Source organism: Cotesia glomerata, linkage group LG5, assembly GCF_020080835.1.
Source record: "Cotesia glomerata isolate CgM1 linkage group LG5, MPM_Cglom_v2.3, whole genome shotgun sequence".
In the NCBI taxonomy this organism is placed as follows: domain Eukaryota; kingdom Metazoa; phylum Arthropoda; class Insecta; order Hymenoptera; family Braconidae; genus Cotesia; species Cotesia glomerata.
Window position 1 is genome coordinate 22080272 of NC_058162.1, and position 19200 is coordinate 22099471.

The 19200-nt window shown below is 28.5% G+C and overlaps 2 protein-coding genes across 8 annotated transcripts; one reads left to right on the forward strand and one right to left on the reverse strand.

The window, feature by feature from the left end:
* Positions 1-269: 269 nt before the first annotated feature.
* On the reverse strand, positions 270-8476 carry LOC123266231 (serine-rich adhesin for platelets). 3 transcript variants are annotated; one of them, XM_044730341.1, is made up of 8 exons: positions 8303-8476; positions 7886-8153; positions 7449-7539; positions 7181-7323; positions 6239-6464; positions 4197-6154; positions 3161-4118; positions 270-1671 (listed from the first exon to the last, which is right to left on the reverse strand). In XM_044730341.1, the coding sequence occupies exons 3-8, from the start codon at positions 7498-7500 to the stop codon at positions 1574-1576; spliced, it is 3435 nt and encodes a 1144-aa protein (XP_044586276.1). In that variant the 5' UTR covers positions 7501-7539; positions 7886-8153; positions 8303-8476; the 3' UTR covers positions 270-1573. The 3 variants fall into 3 exon arrangements, with proteins under 3 accessions (XP_044586276.1, XP_044586274.1, XP_044586275.1); XM_044730339.1 differs by having other exon boundaries at positions 3161-6154; XM_044730340.1 differs by lacking the exons at positions 7886-8153; positions 8303-8476 and adding an exon at positions 7609-7692 and having other exon boundaries at positions 3161-6154.
* Positions 8477-8903: 427 nt separating this feature from the next.
* Positions 8904-17133, forward strand: LOC123266232 (protein turtle homolog A). Of its 5 annotated transcripts, XR_006509733.1 has the most exons (8): positions 8915-8967; positions 10787-11299; positions 11649-11939; positions 13333-13523; positions 13606-13735; positions 13885-14025; positions 14805-15189; positions 15348-15427. XR_006509733.1 is itself a non-coding variant. In XM_044730342.1 (7 exons), the coding sequence occupies exons 2-7, from the start codon at positions 11254-11256 to the stop codon at positions 15521-15523; spliced, it is 975 nt and encodes a 324-aa protein (XP_044586277.1). In that variant the 5' UTR covers positions 8911-8967; positions 10787-11253; the 3' UTR covers positions 15524-17133. The 5 variants fall into 5 exon arrangements, 4 of the variants coding, with proteins under 4 accessions (XP_044586278.1, XP_044586277.1, XP_044586280.1 ...); XM_044730342.1 differs by lacking the exon at positions 14805-15189 and having other exon boundaries at positions 8911-8967; positions 15348-17133; XM_044730345.1 differs by lacking the exon at positions 14805-15189 and having other exon boundaries at positions 8913-8967; positions 15353-15427.
* The last annotated feature ends 2067 nt before the right edge of the window (positions 17134-19200 follow it).

Here is a 19200-nt window from a genome sequence, read left to right on the forward strand (position 1 = left end):
TCTTCAATCAATCGTCTATAATTAACCCACTCCTGTAAAAAAAAAAAAGAAATTACATAAAAATAAATGGATATGAATTAATAACATGTAATTAAGTACCTTTGTAATAAATTCTGGCAAATCCATGTCGCTTATAGTTTCTTCAAAGATATTTTTCATTAATTTCCATACATTTACATTTATGAAATATTTCACTTAATTTATCATATTTACGCAAAATATCACATAAAATTATACAAATAATGAAATAATTAATTATAAGTATTATATCATGTAAGAACGTATTTTTTTTATTGGACTCTTACATTAAACGAAGGTCATTACCCCACATTAATAATATTTTCTCAATCATACTATAACCATACACTCTGGAATTCGTTCACTCTTTTAACTACTTGTAATTAATTAATTACTCGGCTCGCATTCACCAGGGTAATCCGACATTGAAGAAATAAGAGATTTATTAATCGAGTACACACTTAATATTAAAGTTTAATAATTAATTAATTTTATATTTTTTTTTTCTTTTTTTTTCATTATTTTCTCACGAGAGCTAACTAATCACACGAGACATTAGACAAAACCGCGTTCTTTAAATTAAAAAAATTATTGTTTCTATACCATTCACCTCCCCATCACTTGCACTTAATCTAAAATTAATATATTTTATTATATTATAATTTTTTTTTTTTTAGTATTTTTGTTCATTGGTGCTAATCAAATAATAGAATAATAATTAATGAAAAATTTAAACTAAATATATTGTGTAGCTCTCTCTTACGATTGTAAAATATAAAATTCCAGGTGATTAATATTTATTTATATAGTAATTATTGATAATGGTTTTATGATTAAAACAATTAAATATACTTTTATTAAATCTATTGTTTTACGTGTTGTTTTAAAATGTGAAATAGGTGAATAGCTTAATAATTGAATTGTATATTTGTGTTTATAATCTATAGCAATGCAAATAAATTTGCAGTTACATTTTTTTTTTAGACGTGAAAAGTAAAATATTTATAAGAGCGAATCTTCGTTACATACTGAAATGTCTAAAATACAATTTATTTAATTTAAACTTATTAAATCTAAATTATTATTAATTTTATTTTTTAATGAATTTTTTGATAATTAATGACAATTATTTTTTATTCAGTTGTTTCTTGCTTGATCTATTAAATGTTTTTTTTTTTTTTTTTTCTAATTAGCATCTTTACATTTATTATTTAACTGATAAAAAGCGAGCCTTTTTACGTTATATTTTTTATCATCTTAGTCATCATCATCGTAATCGGTAGTCGTACAGAGCTAACGATTCTTACATATGTACATTAATAATTTTTTTTAAATTATCTTCTATGCTTTTTATTTTTTTCACGTAATTTATACTGTAGATAATATTCATTTGTTTTTGAATTGTCATATGATATTACAATTGTTGGACGTTAACCCTTACAACGCTGTTTTCATCAAACTTAATGCAAGTTTTATCATGTTTTGTATTGAATATAATATATTTATATATAAAATTTTTTCATTTCCATATTTATAATTAAAAAACACCTTAGACTCATTTGTCGAGTTCTAAAGCAGCATACTGTTCTTCATCGACTTCAGTCATCATTAAATTACCATCGGGAAGTAGAAGAACAACTCTTCTTGTGCCACCTAAAACAGAAAAATTACTTTAATATAATTAAAAAATAAAATTTGGTAATTATAATTTTTTAAAAACTAAATGTCTCGATTTAGTCTATAAAAAATAGTTTAAATAATTTTAATTAAAGTTTATCAATGAATTTTTTTTTCAATTAAAATAAAGTAGCTAGTAGTTGAACAGGTTTAAAAGTAAAAAGTATTTGACCCTACTTTTAATGTATTAAGATGTAATTTTTAGTTTAAATTAGAGATTTTCAAGAAAATATTAACAATTTTAAATTGATTAAAGCGGAAAATAACAAAGATAATTTAATATTTATATTTTGACGACGTTTTTAAGATATACTATCAAAGGAGTAGTAGTTGAACAATCAATTCTGATAAGCTGCAGTAGTTGAACACTCCGGGAGCAGTAATTAACTGATAAAATATATTGTAATAGGCACACCAAAAATTTTCTACGTTTTATTGAAATGTTAAAAAAATTATAACATATTATTGATTAATATTAAAAATAATACTGTGAATATTTAATATGTTCATTTAAAAATGAGAAATATTTGTATTTAATTTTTTAATAACTTTTTTTATGAATGAAAAAGCAAATTTTCAATTACAAATCAAAAAAACTCAATTCAAAACGTTCAATAATTTTTAACTACACTAATTTTTATGAAACTTATTTAATTTGCAGTAATTAATATAAATCACAATGCTGATCACTAGTCTATAAACCTATTAGAGATTAGAGTGATGTTGAAATTATACGGCCCCAGCTTGTTCAAGTTCTGGGTACCGCTTTGAAAATTTGGAGGTATAGTTAAACGCTAAAATTTAATATAAAAAATTATAAAGTTTATATCTTTGCAAAAAATGTGTACTATTTAGAAAAGACTATTTCATTGGGTGGTAGAATTTTTTTTACTTAAAATGATATACCGTTTTTTTTACTGATTGTTCGGTTTACGATTTAATACCTTTTTCATGAAAAAAATAGCATCCATCAGTTATTCTCGATTGTCAATTTTCAAGTTAACAAAAATATAATTATTTTGATTTATAATTAAAAAAATTTACAAAAATAAATTACTGTATCATTGAATAATTATAATATGCGCATATTACTCATAATAAATAAGGTAAAAGACTCCATTAGTAGCGGGGACCCCATGATTGACACTTTCTAATCTTTAAGTCCTTTAGATCATAAAAATTTTAAATTTTTATTCCAAGTAGAACATTTTTTCATTGAAAGAAAAAGTGTCACTAATGGGGTCTTTCACCTTATATGGACTTTGTATTATAATAATTCGAAAAGTCTGTTCAAGTACTGGGTACTTTACCTTACTAAAAAAAAAAAAAAAATTTTTACGATTTATCTGAAGAATAATTTTTTTCAAAATAAAAATTTTGACCCAAGTCCGTGACATTTCTAGATTTTTCAATAATACAACCACCAAATAATAAAAATAAAAATAATGAATGTAATAAAATTTACCTGGCGTTGGTTCATCAGCTTGAACAACTTGAGCTACTACTTGAGCTTGTCCTTCGGAGTCTTCTTGACCCCCAACAGCTCCCGCAGCGGAATTATCCATAATGGACATGACCATTTGATTTTCAGTTGCTTCGCCTTCGCCCTCTTTAACGTAAAACTGCGGTGCGAGATTAACCTGATCAGGCATGAGCTGAGCAACAGCTTCAGCAACAGCATGATCAAGAGTAAGAACAGAGCCTTCATCGCCCTGTTGTTCAGTCGTAACATAGACACACTGCTGCTCACCGTCAGCACCGCGAGTCACTAACAATGTTTGACCATCTTCAGCATGACCTGCAACTTGGTATACAACACCATCCTCACCCGTGATAGTGACAACATTCGACGCGTCATCGGCAACAACCTTTCTTTCCTCGTCTTTTATTTCTTGCTTGACATTAGCGACATTTGAAGCCGAGCTTGTAACTATCGTACCCGTCAGTCCAGTCGTTGTCGCAATAGCGTCAGAGGCTATTGTCTCTGTAAGTGAGACTGTGGACTGTCCTGATGTAACTGAAGTCGTCGCAGTGTCATCTAGACAAGGAAGATCTGGCGCTATTGTTACACCTGCAAGACTTAACTGAGCGGTGGGATCAGTGCTGGCTTGGACAATCGTACCTGTTGTACCACCCGGGCTCATCTCCACGCGCATTATACTATTAGTCTCTGTAAGTGACTCCAATGAAGGTAGAACCAACTCTGTTGTTGTCGTCGTGGTGCTGGATGAGGTGTCCATACTCTCGCTGGCTGAAGTCGTCGCTGTAACGGTTGTACCTGTAATAGAAGATGCTGCTGTTGTATCCACTGAAGTATGGGATGTGGTTGGCTCGGCCTCAGCTACTGGCTCACCATCCTCGCCTATGATTCGTCCAGTCAGCGGACACAGGGTGAACGGCCTCTCAGGACTCTCCGGTGGATTCTGCGGAATATTACATAAATTATCGGCTTCTGATGTAACATCAGGTCCGGCTTCATCACTGCTCTCTTCGCTTCCTACTTCCTGAAATTCCATGTGAAGTCCATCGCTCGCGACTATCTTAGTCTCCTTAGGCTTTCCTGGAGTTGCTACTGGTGTTGTCGTTGTTATTTTACCACGTCCACGTCCTGCTGGTGCTTTGGTATTTACCATGGTCTTCATTGGCGTCTTAACAACTCCCTGAGGTGTAAGCTCTTGAGTCTTTCTCTTGGTCATAAGAGTTTTTTGCTGAGGTGATATCAGAGACTGCGTTTGTTTATTACCAGGACTTAATTTGTTACCAGGTGACTGTTTCAACTGCGCTGTACTTACAACAGTTTTGACAATTTGATTCGGTGATGCAATGTATTTAGCCCGTAATTGAGTTTGTTGGTTAGGACTCATAGTAGCTTGAGGTGATCCAGCTACAACACGTTTTTGCATTGGAGCACGCGTTTGTGGACTCTGAAGTCTTGGAGTAGGTGCGCGTACAGGACTTCGAATAGATCCGATACCCAGTACACTGGTGGGCCCTGGACCACGCACTGACGGTCTAGGCAGCAATGGACGTCCATCAGCCGTTTTTTGCTGCTGCTGTTGCTGTTGAATACTAGGACGTACATTTGTAGTGATCCTAGGCTGCATGCCAATTGGATTTTGTACAGCTGTAACTACATGGATTTGTTGAAGTTGCGTGGGGTCAGGTTTTGGTTGAATTTTTACAGGCTCATTTTTCGAACCTAGCGACTGTCTAGGCTTGGCTGGCACTTGTTTAGAGATCACTTTCATCTGGGTGACGACCTGACTACCGTCTGGCTTGGAAACTACTTTTACTGGCGTAATGGAGTTTGCCTGTGAAGCAGTAATTACTTGTCTTCGTACAACAGTGGGGTTTTCACGATTGGGTACCATCAGAACTCCTCCAGTACCACTCTTGATTTGCTTACCAGCAGGCGAGGAATCTAGTTTAATTATTCCTTCTTTTTTAGACATTACGTAAACTCCAGATGCTAAATTCGGCATTTGTTTAGGGTCAACTTTGACAACACCTTTAGCATTGGCGACTAAAACTGGCGATTGATGAGTTTTTGTAGGATCAGGAGACTGTAGACCAAGTGAAGTTGCCAAATCGCTGCTTGAGACAGTTTTGTTCGAGCCATTCGACTGAGCATTTGCACGGTTGAAAGCACGTTGGATAACATCACTTCGTCCTGTAGTGTTACGTTCTTCTTCAGATTCACCAGTGTAGTCCTCATCGCTGGCGCCTTCTCCTTTAGCCCTTTTAGCAGCCGTTGTGTCTGAATCACTATCAGTAAGATCAGCTCGGCGTTTACCCAAAAGATCGTTGTCCTCTTCTTTCATAGATCCACACCACTGCTTAACTTGATCCATTGCCTTTGACTTACTCGATCTCATTGGACGCGTAATTTGAGCCGCTGAACTTGGACCCGGCGTACTTGGTTCTGCTTTAATGATCGTTTTCTGAGTAACAGTCCTGGATATAATTTTAGTTTGTTGTTGTTGCTGCTGCTGTTGTTGCTGTTGCTGCGCTAATTGTTGGGCTTTTAGTTCTTTCATTTCTTTTTGCTTAGCCAAATTCCGCTCGAATTCTTCCAAAAGAAATTTGCAAGATGAAACGACATCAGCTGACTCCCAAGTGTTGAACTCTGGAGCGTAGCCTTCCCATTTTAAATAATATTCAGCGCAACGTTTTTTAGTATTGTAACGTTTAGCCATTATTTTTTCAACAGCAAACTCTTCGTCGTTGGGTTCATCATCGGGTTGTGTTTTGCCAGGTCTTACTCTTGGTTTGACAAACGCTTTGGGTCGAGGTTGCATAACTTTTTTCGTTTGAGCTGTGGTGGTTGTTGTTGTGGTTGGGGCCGATTCAGAACTTTCAGCTTTGACCTCTGATTTGATTTCTTTCTTTTTTGCTTCACTCGAATCTTCTGGCTGACCATTACGAACTACTTTTCGTACTATTATTGGTTGTTTAGCACCTATAAATTAACCAACATCGTTATAAATAAATAAGTACCTATTATACGCATAAATAAGCGCAATTAACGGCTGAATCAACATACCATCTGTATTGTGAGATCGCATATCCGTCATTTTAGCATTGTTAATCTTGGTAAATGCTTGAATCGTTCTGCCAGCTGTGATCCAGGTTTCGCGTACATGCTGCTCCATTTTACACCATTTTTGATAAAGCTTCCACGAAGTGACTGAATCTTTGTCAGTTGTTTCTTGCTGTATTTGTGTATCTTTCCACAATAAAAACGCCCAAACCTGAGCCTTCTGTTCATTCTGAAAAATTAAATTTATTATTATTAAAAGCAAGAATTTATTTAAGGAAGTACGAACCATATGATTTTTCTCAATGAAAATGAAGTTAGCCGACATTTCAAAATTTTTAGAAATCTTTTATTGAAAAAATTTCAATTAGACAATTAAGAAAAAAATTTTCACATGTAAAAAACTTGAAAAACTATAAGTGCAATTTTTTATAAATATCTTTTTAGTTGTAATTTAATTAATAAAAAAAAAAATCAAAAATTTTTAGACGTCTGCTAACTTCAGTGTCATTTTTTCTCAATATATAGATATACATTTAACATTGGCTAACGGCGGCATTTACTTTTCTTTTAATTAATACACTTTAATTAGTCGGGCAAGTGTAAATTTTTTTGAATTAAATTTATCACTAATATATTTACTTTCATCTATAAGTTTTTTAAAAATAATATTCTACAGTTTTACGAGAAAAATACAGAAATGTATCAATGTTTGGAGGTTACCCCATAAGATCAATGTTAAATCCCTTAACTTCAAAATTAATTATTTATTTAAATAATCGGGCAATCCCCTTCAAATTTTCGGAATTTGTTTAGACATATTTAAACTTCATATTAAAAAATAATCAAGCCTTTTATCAAAAGTTGCCTTGGTGCTCGTATTTCCTTAATTCATTGTTAATCTTTAAAACAACAATGATTGTTTGTTAATAGAATTGAGACACTTACATTGCCATTGTCACGAAAGTGTGATGTTTTGGTGCAAGCGCCCTCTTTATTCTGATGCTCTTGGAATTCCTCGACGAAGTGAAATACCAAGTGACACTGACCACACACCAGGACATTAAGCCTTCCAATTTCTTCTTGGGCCGCTAAAAAATAAAAAAATAAATATAAATAAAACGTTTACATTTACAATTTTTTTAAATAAACTGTTGAATAATTAAGATTAATTAATTGAAATTTTAGATTAAAAAAATAATAATAAATCATTAACCTTTTATAACAGCGGGATTGTTGACCACAGTAGAACCATCACCAGCTTCCATTTTGAAATTGATCCTTCCAATTTTAATTGTTAATTAAACCTGAAAGACAAAAAAAATATTACACTTAAATACACATAGTTTAATATAATTATATCGTCTTAACAATACTTAAGCTTTGGAATAATTCTCAAAACACGTGTATGGATAACAAAAATATAACGTCAAAGTCATACAAGCAATAAATTCGAATTAAACCGATTCCCGCATAAACTTGTTATGTATAAAATAATATATAGTCTACATATATATTGTGGAATAACTATGATAAAAAAAAAAGCGACAAATTTTCGAGGGAAAGAGGCATTGAAATGATTGAAAACGCGGCCAGTGGCGTAAGTAACTAGTAAACTAAGTATTAAAAAAAATAAACCAGCATTTAGCTCACCTTAATAAATAGAACTAAAAAATAAACGAAAATATTATGAATAACGATCCACACGATTTTAATGAATTGTCCCGTCTAATAATTAAGAGTTAAACTTTCAGTTGAGAATAAACCACGACACAAAGCAGCTTTTATTATCGTGATATGATGCCATCGTGCCGCTCGATGGCGATCCGTTTCCCTGTTGTGTATCCTTTTCACCAAGATGGCTCTCACTTCCCACCTTACGAATGTATATTCACAGCACACGTTGGCGTTCACTTTCTACCTATAAAATATTCGCGGCTTTGTTAGACTACACAACTTATCTATTAACCCTATTAACTTATATCCAAAATGATGCTTTTATAATTATCATTATTTTAATATTATTTTTTTCCATTAGTTAACTATATATAATAATATATATTATAATACCTGATAGAGTTGTAGAAGTTTAGACGTGAGACTAACTCTCGTGTTGAAAAAATTTTTTCATATATATTACGATATTGTTACTCTTACACTTGATGGCACTCGTTTCCCCGGGGATTATGTTCCGTGTAAAATTTTATTGCGACGCCAGGGACGCAAACGGTAGTACCGGGGACATTATACCGGATCGCTTCGGTCGACAGTGGCGACGCTATTTCCTTCTAGTCGGATTTTACCCACATAAACATATCCACTATTTTTTGGCGGGAGCGGATTTATTATCCCTGTCACCTCTTTTTTAAGTACTTTACATTGTATTTTTATTTATTACATTTATTATTATTAATTGATGACTTTTTGTACAGAAAATTTTGTCGAAAGTTTATTTTATTAAAAAAAATTTTTTAGATTATTTAAATCACCAGCGGAATTCGCGCACTTTGGACAGGAAGTGATGATGGATACCGGTATAGGTATGGGTCAAGTATTAATTTATTAATTAAAAACATTTTTAATACTTGATTAATATTTATAATTCATATTTATTAATGACAATATTTTTATTCTTATTTTTTGATAGTAGAAAATATTTTTTTTATTTCAGCGGTATTTTGGGGAGAGGTGAAAAATTCCATTTGTAAGATGCTAATTTGACTTTATTTTTCGAGGTTAGCTAAAGTATTTATTATTTAAAAAAATAGATTGTTGTAATGGACAAAGTTAATTTAAATCGTTATAAACTTTTTTAAAAAATTGTAACTCAAAGTTGCGGACACCGAAGAATTTTTTTGGTATCTAAAAAAAAAAAGAATTTTTATTGTATTGAAATCAGCTGACATCTATTTTTTTTAATTTTATTTAAAAAATAAATTGATGACAATTAATCCTAGCAGGCACTTGACAATTTTTTGATTTTTCTTAAATAATAAACTAGGTCTAGAAAATTCTTTTTAAAAAAAATGCATTTATAATTTTTTAGAGCTTCTAAAGAGTAAATTTTTTAAATAAATTTTTCTTAATATAATTTATTTGTAAAAATTTTTTTTTTTTAATTATCAGAAGTCTCTCAATTTTAGTATAATAATAATGACATTTAAGTTAGCAATCACTAGACAATTTTTTTATTTTATTTAACAAAAAAATTTGCTACAAAAAATTATTTTTAAAAATTGCATTTTATATTTTTTAAAATTTTTACATGTCAATTTTTTTTTAAATAATTTAAGGTAAACGACCCATTTATTGACACTGGCCTAGTTATTGACACTTGCAATTTTATTTTATTTAAAAAAAAAAAATTGATTAATAAATTAATAAATATAATTTTTGAATTATAAATTTTAAGAAAATTGGTTTTTTGAGAACATTTAATTTTTTTAATTAGAATAAAATTGCAAGTGTCAAACAACTAGGCCAGTGTCAATAACTGGGTATAAAATTATTAAAATAATTAAACATATGCTGAATTAGTCTTCATATCATAATAAATTAATACTAAGAAAATACTTTTTTTTTTTTATTATATTTATAATTTTTATAGGTTGAATAATTTTTAAAATTTTAATTTTTATCATTCTAACTTTAATTCTATTTTAGTTTATTTAAAATTTCAAAGGAAAAATAAAAATTTTAGTTCTAACAGAAGATGTTTTCAATAGAAATTATTCAAGTATTAATGATATATTTTTAATCAAATAATTATACAAACAAGTCACTAAATTATTTTTGAATGAAAAATTAATAGAATTTCTTATTTCAGATGTTCCAGTAAATTGATCATCTTTGAATTCTCAATGACAACTGCAGAAGAGCAATTTTTAAATCTTTTTAATATTATTATACGCTAAAAAAATTGTTTTATTTTGTTGAAGATGTAGAGAAAAAATCACTAAAATAAAATATTATCGGTAAGACTATAAAAAATAATTACAATAAGCTGAATAGTAATGTATCGTATTATTTGGCTTGGTCTTTTAGATAATTGATATCAGAAGAAAATTTTTAATTTAAACTAAACTTTAAAATAATTATTGTGAATTTTCTCGTAAATAAATTTAGCAGTTATTTGATAATTTTAAGAATTTTTTTAACAAATAAATTATGGCAAAAAACAATTATAAAAGAAATTGAGATGTAGAAATTTTAACAAATTACATATACAATTTTTTAAAAATAATTTTTTAGAACAAATTTGTTTGTTAAAAAAATTACAAAATTGTCAAGTGGCAACTAAATTTAATTAGCTGAATTTTCTCGGTAATAAAATTAAAAAACTAATCAATTCTAAGAATATAAAATCAACAATTATAATTCTACTATAAATTTTCATGTATAGAACTTTGTAGACTAAAAATCAATAACTTAAAGTCAATACAATTTTATAAAATCTTTGAACTTCAACACTAGTTTAAATTCTTCCCTAAAAGTGAAACCACAAAAAAACATTTTCAAGATCATCCCTTAAAAAAATAACATTCTTTAAAATAGTTCACAGGAATACCGTGTGGCGTTAAAAAAGTGGATTATCATCGCCCATTATCACTTGGGGCGGGGGCGGCATTGGAGTTAGAGGACACACGAAGAGCCATCACCCACCACATATGTACAAGACAATACCAGTACACTCTCAGCAGATATTAACACCGTCTCGCCGGACGGATTTTCTCTCATAACGTCAAAGTAACGTCATGTAGATGCGAGTTTGACAGCTACTGTGCTCGACTGTACATATAATAGTACCAGGACAAGCCAGCTTAACTTTACTCGCTGTCTACCACTGTCTACGGTATATTAAATGATTCACGTCGTCTAACATCCAGCAGCACATTTGTCAATAATCAACAACAATGAAGACAAGTGTCTAAAATAATAACGACTATCAACACAGTAATTACTAGCAATATTTATAAGCAAATAAGTGTGAGGTGTGTGATTTTTTACCAGAATATGGAAGAATGATCAAGCACGGGATTATTTTACTGCTATTGCTTGTATTGCCAGGTAAAAAGATGGACCCAATACCTTGATACTTATATTGATTTATTTTACACACTATTATTTTTAATTTAATTATTTATTTTTACCAACTCAAATTTTTACTTGATTTTTTAAGTTTTTAAATAGAATAATTATCTGGGATTAGAGCATATAATGTAGCTGATAATAATTTATCTGTCTATTTCAGGATGTTAGGTAATAAAATAGTTTGATTTTATCAGTAGAGTATGCAAAATAGAACGGATATTAATAATTTATTCAATTCCACAACGCATTGCTATGAATAAATAAATAACTGAATGTTGATTGTTTAATTTTGTAAATAAACGTTTTTTTTTTATTTTGTTTTAAGGATGGCAAGAGGCCTTGGGATCAGTATCTGTCAGAACAGTAGAAGTAGATATAGGACAAAATTTAACGATTGCTTGTACTGACGAAAATGTATCACGGCATCCTGGTAATTACACCAACGTCATGTGGGTTCGGGAAGGAAGAAAAGACGGGCAGGTACGAAGAATGAAAATAGGATCAAACAAGGCACTTGAGTTGGTAAATGTTAGTCTCGATGACGCTGGTAATTATTTTTGCACACTTGATAACGATGCCAATGCTGTTAAAACACGAATTAATATTCAAGTAAAAAGTAAGTTTATTTTAAATAAATATTATTTATTATTCATTCAAATAAATTATTGAAATAAGGGGAGAAATACGCGTAGAAGGCCGTTTTCATGCTGATTTTCATTAATTTTTTTAAGGTATAAAAAATTAATATTATTTATTGAAACTATCAGGTTATTTCATACATATATTTATGAGTATTTTTTGTATTAAACAACAATATAACTTAACAAATAGCGGAGATATCAGCTGATACACATTGTAGGATGTCATCCGACTTAGCAGTTGGTGTGCAGGATGGAAGCCACAATTTTTATTTGAAATCAATGGCATAGAAAAATTACTTTTTTTATATGTATATCTTCCATATGAACCTCGATTCCAAAAAAAAAGTAAAAATTTGCATTTTTTAGAGGGCTGTGAAATTAAGTCGTGATTTTTTACCATTTTTTCATACGTTGTTTATTAAAAAAAAAAAAATAGTTTAAATAAAAATATCGCTTATAATTGAGGTTCATATTCAGCGTAATTGTATAAAGAAAAGTAATTTTTCGATGCCATTGATTTCAGATAAAAATTGTGGCTTCCATAGTGCACACCAACCGCTAAGTCAGAAGACAACCTACGATATGTATCAAGCTGATATCTCCGCTACTTTTTAATTTGTATTGTCGCAAAATATGAAAAAATATAAATCTATACTAATAAATGGAGAGCCGGTTTTTTTGTCCGGTTATACTGCAAAAACTACTGAACCAATCGGAATAATACTTATACCATAAGATGCAGCGTGTTTCGGAGAAAGTTTTGGTATATGATATGGTGGTGATTACTTATCCGAAACCTATATTTTTTTGACTTAGAAATAATGAATTTTTATTGTAACTAAATTTATTCTATTTGATTGTCATTTGTTTAAAATAAATTTTTTAATTCTATTGGTTATGTTTATATACTAGGCAAATTTCTTCACTTATGAGACCTGCAATTTCTTTAACTGAAACTTTGAATGCTCATTAAAAATTTTTTTTTCATATCAATTATTATTAATTTTTGTAAGAAAGACACGGGAATATTATAATGATTGCACATTGAAAGTTACAATAAATATTAGCTAGAATAATTACATGGATAAAAGGTGTATGCCAGGTCAATAAAATTGGGAATCTGTGCAAGTTAAAAAAATACTCTTATTAAATTTTAAGTCTAGATCTAAAAATGCAATTCTATAAAGCGCCCAGCAAAGCGGACGAGTAACAGCTAGTATATGTATAAAATAACCTGATAGTTTCAATAAATAACATTAATTTTTATACCATAAAAAATAAATAAAAAATCAGCATGAAAACGTCTTTCTACACGTATTTCCCCCCTTAAGATGATAATATTTCATTAATATTTTTTTTTAATTGCAGCACCTCCACCAGCACTTCACAATGTTTGGGTTAAACCATCGACAATACTTGCTAACATTCTGTGGGAAGTAGCAGGTACTGGTGGTTATCCTATTATTGATTTCACTGCCGAATATCGTCTCAAACCAGGTGTAGGTGAAGAACCTGAAGACTGGAAGCCTATTATGCCGACGCACATACCTCCAAACTCTGTTTGTATTTTTAATTTATTTATTAATAAAATATTATATATAATAATAAAAAATATTAATTGGATTATCTGCCGAATAACAGAGACAGATTGATGTTTATCATTTGGAGCCAAACACAACGTACTTGTTTCGCGTATGGGCAACAAATAAACTCGGGCGTGGTGACATTGTTGAAGTTGAAGGTCATACTCATCACACTATTGAAGAATTAGGTAATTATTTATCTGTATAAATCCCCAAGGCAGTGTATATATAATGTAGCAAAGTTCTTGCAGCTCAAATAATTTAATGAATTTTTAATTCTTTTAATCAATTAAAAATTAATGAAATAAATCGAGCATGTGACGATAAATTATTTCAGAGCTGGCGAAACATCTGTTAGCCGGCGTGGAAAATTTTGATACACGAATCTGGGTAGCGGCGGTAGGAATTGTTATGGGAACTCTAATGGTCCTTGGTTTAGGTACATGCTACCTTCTGTATCGTGAGTGCAAGGCACCCTGTAAGCATTCTCTTGGAACTTTAAATACGAGCTTCCGCTTCTACTCTGTCTCTTTAATGCCCTTGCTTGAGTTGCGAACTTAGTCAATATAATTACTAATATAATTATAATAATTATAAAAAATATATGACATCACAGCTCGATGATTGTCAATAAATAGTGCATGATTTAATTAGGTAGTGACCCTGATTAAAAATACGGTTAAGGGATTAAAAAAATAGCAGCGGAAGCAAGGGCATTGCTAGTCATTTTTTAAATTTATCTATGGCCCTGATCTCTAGCTTTATCTAATTATTGTCATTACTAAACAATGTCTATTTAATCTTGTCAACTAAAATATTTATTCTTAATTGTTAATACATATTAATTCTTTTTTCTCACTAATATTTTCCCGGCTGCAAGCGCTTTTTTTTTAATTAAATTTTTACTAGATATTTTATTACTAAATTAAAAATTTTTTTAATTTATTAATCTACGTTTACACTTTTTATTATTGTTATTGTTTTTACTATTATTAATATTAATATTAAATAATGCACAATAAATCACCTAATAAAAATTAATTACTATCATACTAAACAAAATCACTAGTAAAATACTAATGCATTCATTTATCATTTAATTAGTTTATTTATTATTCTTATTCTTATTCTTATTTTTATTATTATTATTATTATTGTTATTATTATTATTATTATTATTGTTATTATTATTATTATTATTATTGTAAATATTAAAATTATATTTAATAGTTATTTGGTGATTAAATTGTTATGCAGAATGAGAAATAGTGCAAAAAAAAACTAGAAGATACACCATAGAGATTAGAGCATTACGGCCTAGATAATAAACAAAGTTTATAATAAAAAAATATATAGTAAACATAAATAAAAAACAGTTGTAAAATGTGCTACTAGAGACTATATATATAAATAAGTTAGAAAGAAAAAATAGATTAAAAATAGCACATAAATTAGTTGGGTGATGCAGTTATTAACTTCGATCAAGACAAAATAAATAAACAATAGACAAGAGTTATCAGTTATCAGTTATCAGTTGAATTTGTCAGCGCAATACTCTAACACAGGATTATTTTTATTGTTCACGCGAAAATTTGTGATGCATACACCCAGCGATTATTGAGAAAATAATAACATTCAAAAGGTTGGTAAAAAAAAATAATGAATAAATAAATTTATACATAATAAATTTTTTATTTTAAAATTAAATAAATAAGTAAAGAGAGAGAGTAGAAGCGTAGTTATTTTTATTTACTAAATAGGACAAATGAAAATTAATTTGCTCCGCATAAAAATTTTCAGCGCAGCTGGAGGATCAGGAAGTGATTGAGTTGGTACCAAATATTATTTTAAATCCGGGATTTTTTGACGAGAGATCGGAACGACAGCATCAGCAGCAACATCAGGACGAAAATTTCAACAATCAGACAACCACACGACTGAACAACAACAGTGTAATATTACCGAGACGACTTTAGCGTTTTATTTACAATTGATTTAAAAATTTTTTTACTACTGGTCAGTTATTCATTATTAATTACTGATATTGATATTGATATTAATGTTGATCATATTTATAAGTAAAATTATTTGTTATTACTCAAGGATAGACCGGTAGCTTTAATGACGCAGGAATTTATTTGTTATAATGCAAAAGTGTTCAAAATATTAATAATAATAATACTATTAATAATATTAATAAACGATTGTAAGACTTTGCTATAGATTTCACACATGCCGATTAAAATTTAAAAAAAAAAAAAACTGCGGTCGCTCGTGTAATATTACGACCACGTTGTTGTTGCTTGTCGACTGGATTTTTTCACTGTAAGTAACTTATTTTTACGAGCTGACGAAAGACTGGAGATTTTAAAAACCTTTACCAGTGATAATTTTTAAATTATTGTCCATTGAATGACGGAATTTTTTTTTTTTTTTTTTTTTTTTTTAATTAAAAAACAAAGACTGTTACGTCTGGCGGTTTTGCAATTTTTTTTTTACTGTTACTTTTTTTTGGCAATAATTGAACCGCCTTTTTGATCTGATATATAATAATTGCTTGACTATTAATACCAAAGAAAAAATATAAGCAAAAAAAAATAAATTTTTTCACATTTTATATTTTTATTCTCTTGTTTTTATAACAAAAGGTGCTTTGTTATTTTTATAACGACACTTGAAAAAAGTAATGAAGCTTTTTGTTGAAAAAAGTAAGATCATAGCCTTATTAAATTGATAAAAAAAAATTTCTTCAATGAAAATTTCAATTCTGACACTTTTTATTAATAAAATTAAATTTTAATAATTATTTTATTTTTGTTGTTGAAAATTTCTCGTCGAGATTGCGCTTTTGCTCTCGTCACTGCAGGAAGATGTTGCATTAATATTGATAATGATAACAATCTACGAAGTATTTAAGAAAAAAAAAGTAATAAATCGCTTCTCAGTAGAATTTTCTACACTTCCAGCTTTATAATTTAGCCGATAACTCTAATTACTCAATTTAATATACTATCAAATAATATTACTACATAATAAAACAAAAACGCTTTCTATGCAGCTTTAATGATATATTGTTTTAATTCGACATTGATATTTATTTCACATTTTAAATTATTGTAACTGTCAAATAACCACGAAACACTCAACTGAAATCATACTAACGAATTTTTGCACAAGTTTCACATAATAAATAAAAATATACGTAATTAACGAAGTAAGTGCGATACAGAGCCTAAATAACTAAAAAATCATACAGTTAGCTTCAATAAATAAATAATTCTCTAAAATCATTGTTAGATAAATTGTAATCAAACGTGAAATGATCAGAAAGATAAATGTGATTATTTTTAAATACAGATTTAATCACTGGAGACTTGATCTCTAAAAAATTCAATAATTTTTTAAAATTATGTCTTCGACGGATTATGAATAGTAGCATATCAGATGGATTCATTGCAAAATACATACATTTCATACCATATAGAATAAAACAATATATATTATTAATTGAAATAAAAATATGAGGATGAACGTGTGATCGTAGTATGATTTTAAAATTTTTATTAAAAAAAAACGAAAAAAAAAAGAAAACAATTGTAACAAGTTGAGAGTGTACAGACCTCGCAGTATTTTCATTTAATACTTTATATTTTTTTAGTTAATATTTAGTAAAAAAAAAAAAGTATTATTTTCTTAGATAACTAATTGTATTAATTATGTATTATATTATATTTAAAGAAGAAAACTAATAAGCATTTTAACACGCATGGTTGTATAAAAATTGGTTGTGCGTAATCAGAAGCTGTTAATCAGATTTTTATTCCTGTCTTTGCTTATTAGTCATTTATTTATTTATCTGAGTTTAAAGAAAAAAATTGCAATAATTAAATTGGCGGGAATAAAATAGATCTGGTTGAGCTTCGCACTGTGCACTCTGTGTTGTGAATGGTATTAAACTTGCTATCATAAACAAAGTTATTGATAAATGATAACATGATAATAATTAATAATTATAATTTATAATATAATGAATATATAAAATATATTTATATAGCCAATTTAGTAATAAGAAAAGGCAATTTTTTATATACAAAATGAAGTAAAAATAATAACGCTGAAACGTGCAATATATATTATTATATTAATCTACATATTAGTCATTTAATAATAAATTTTTTCGCACTTAGTAGTATACACGCTTGCATCGGGACAATAATATTATTGTCGTTTGTTCGTTTGATAAGCTAAAATAATTCATCGTGATATTTTATTTTCTTCTTTGCATACTATTACTGTCAGCATTAATTAAAATTTAAAATTATTCTTGTTATTTATTTATGAGCTAGTCATTTTCAGAAAATAATCAGTTATTTATATTTTATTTTTTAATTAGAAGTTAACTATTTAATGACTACTCCATTGCTTCCGTCTGTTAAAGAATTAGAAAAAAAAATATTTTTTAAACTTACTGTAATCATAAACATGCTTTGCAGTTATGCTATTACCATAAAAAAAATTAAATAGGCAGTTTAATAATTAAAAATATTAGCCACACTGTTGATACACATTATGAAGCGTATAGGTGCCTGTATTATTTATTTTATATTGTTTGTTAATTATTAATTTGTTGTTATGATTTATAATTATTGAAATAACATTCCATGTACACAAATAACATTTTAGTCCACATATTAGTATTAATATTTATTTAAATATATTTAAAAATTTTGTTTACGTAGTTGAATATACGTACCTGGAAACAAAAAAATAATTTTTCCACGCTCAATTTATCAGAAAATCATAAAAAAATTTTTTAACATCTATCTTGGATTTTAAAATTGTGGTCAATAAAAAATAAATTAATTTACAGTTGATGTATTTTAAATAAAACAAAAAATTTTACCTGTGAATTTTTTTTCGTTGAAGGAAAAAAAAAATAAATAAAATAATAAATGACGTATATTTTTTAACATCAACAAATTATACAAATAAAAAGAACAAAAATCTTGGGCACATATCACAGATATTACGCTAAATAAATCCGCCTAAAATCGCATGTAATGATAATAAAAATTATAATTAATAATAATTGTAATACTAAAGAAGGAAACAATAATGACATTTAGGATTAGGACACGGTACTTGTTAATCGTGCATCGATATAGGCTTGAGTTCAATACAGATAAAGAAATGTGTTATTTACAACTGCTTAAATATATTAGTTCATTAAATAATTAATTATTTGTGATTCAGAAATAAAATATATTTCGATATCGAGCTATAATTATTTAAGAAATTGTTCGACCGCAAAGCGTGTCATTTAAATTTTTAATTGTAATATTTAAAAACTAATAATTGTATTATTGTAATAATTTTTGTTTTTGAATAATATGAGTGTGATTATATTGATTATTGTAAGCCTATATATTTACACTGTATTGATGTAACTTATTATTGTAATACAATCAGTGTATTTTGAATTGTGTATTACACTCAATATTCATGAATCATTATTAAAATCATAATTATTCAATTTTGTTTATTTATTTATGCTTATATCTTCTAACGTTCAAAAATTTTTAATATTTTCAATGTTTAGACCAATAATTTGAAAATTTTTTAAATAATCATATTGCGTGTAATTGTGAATAAT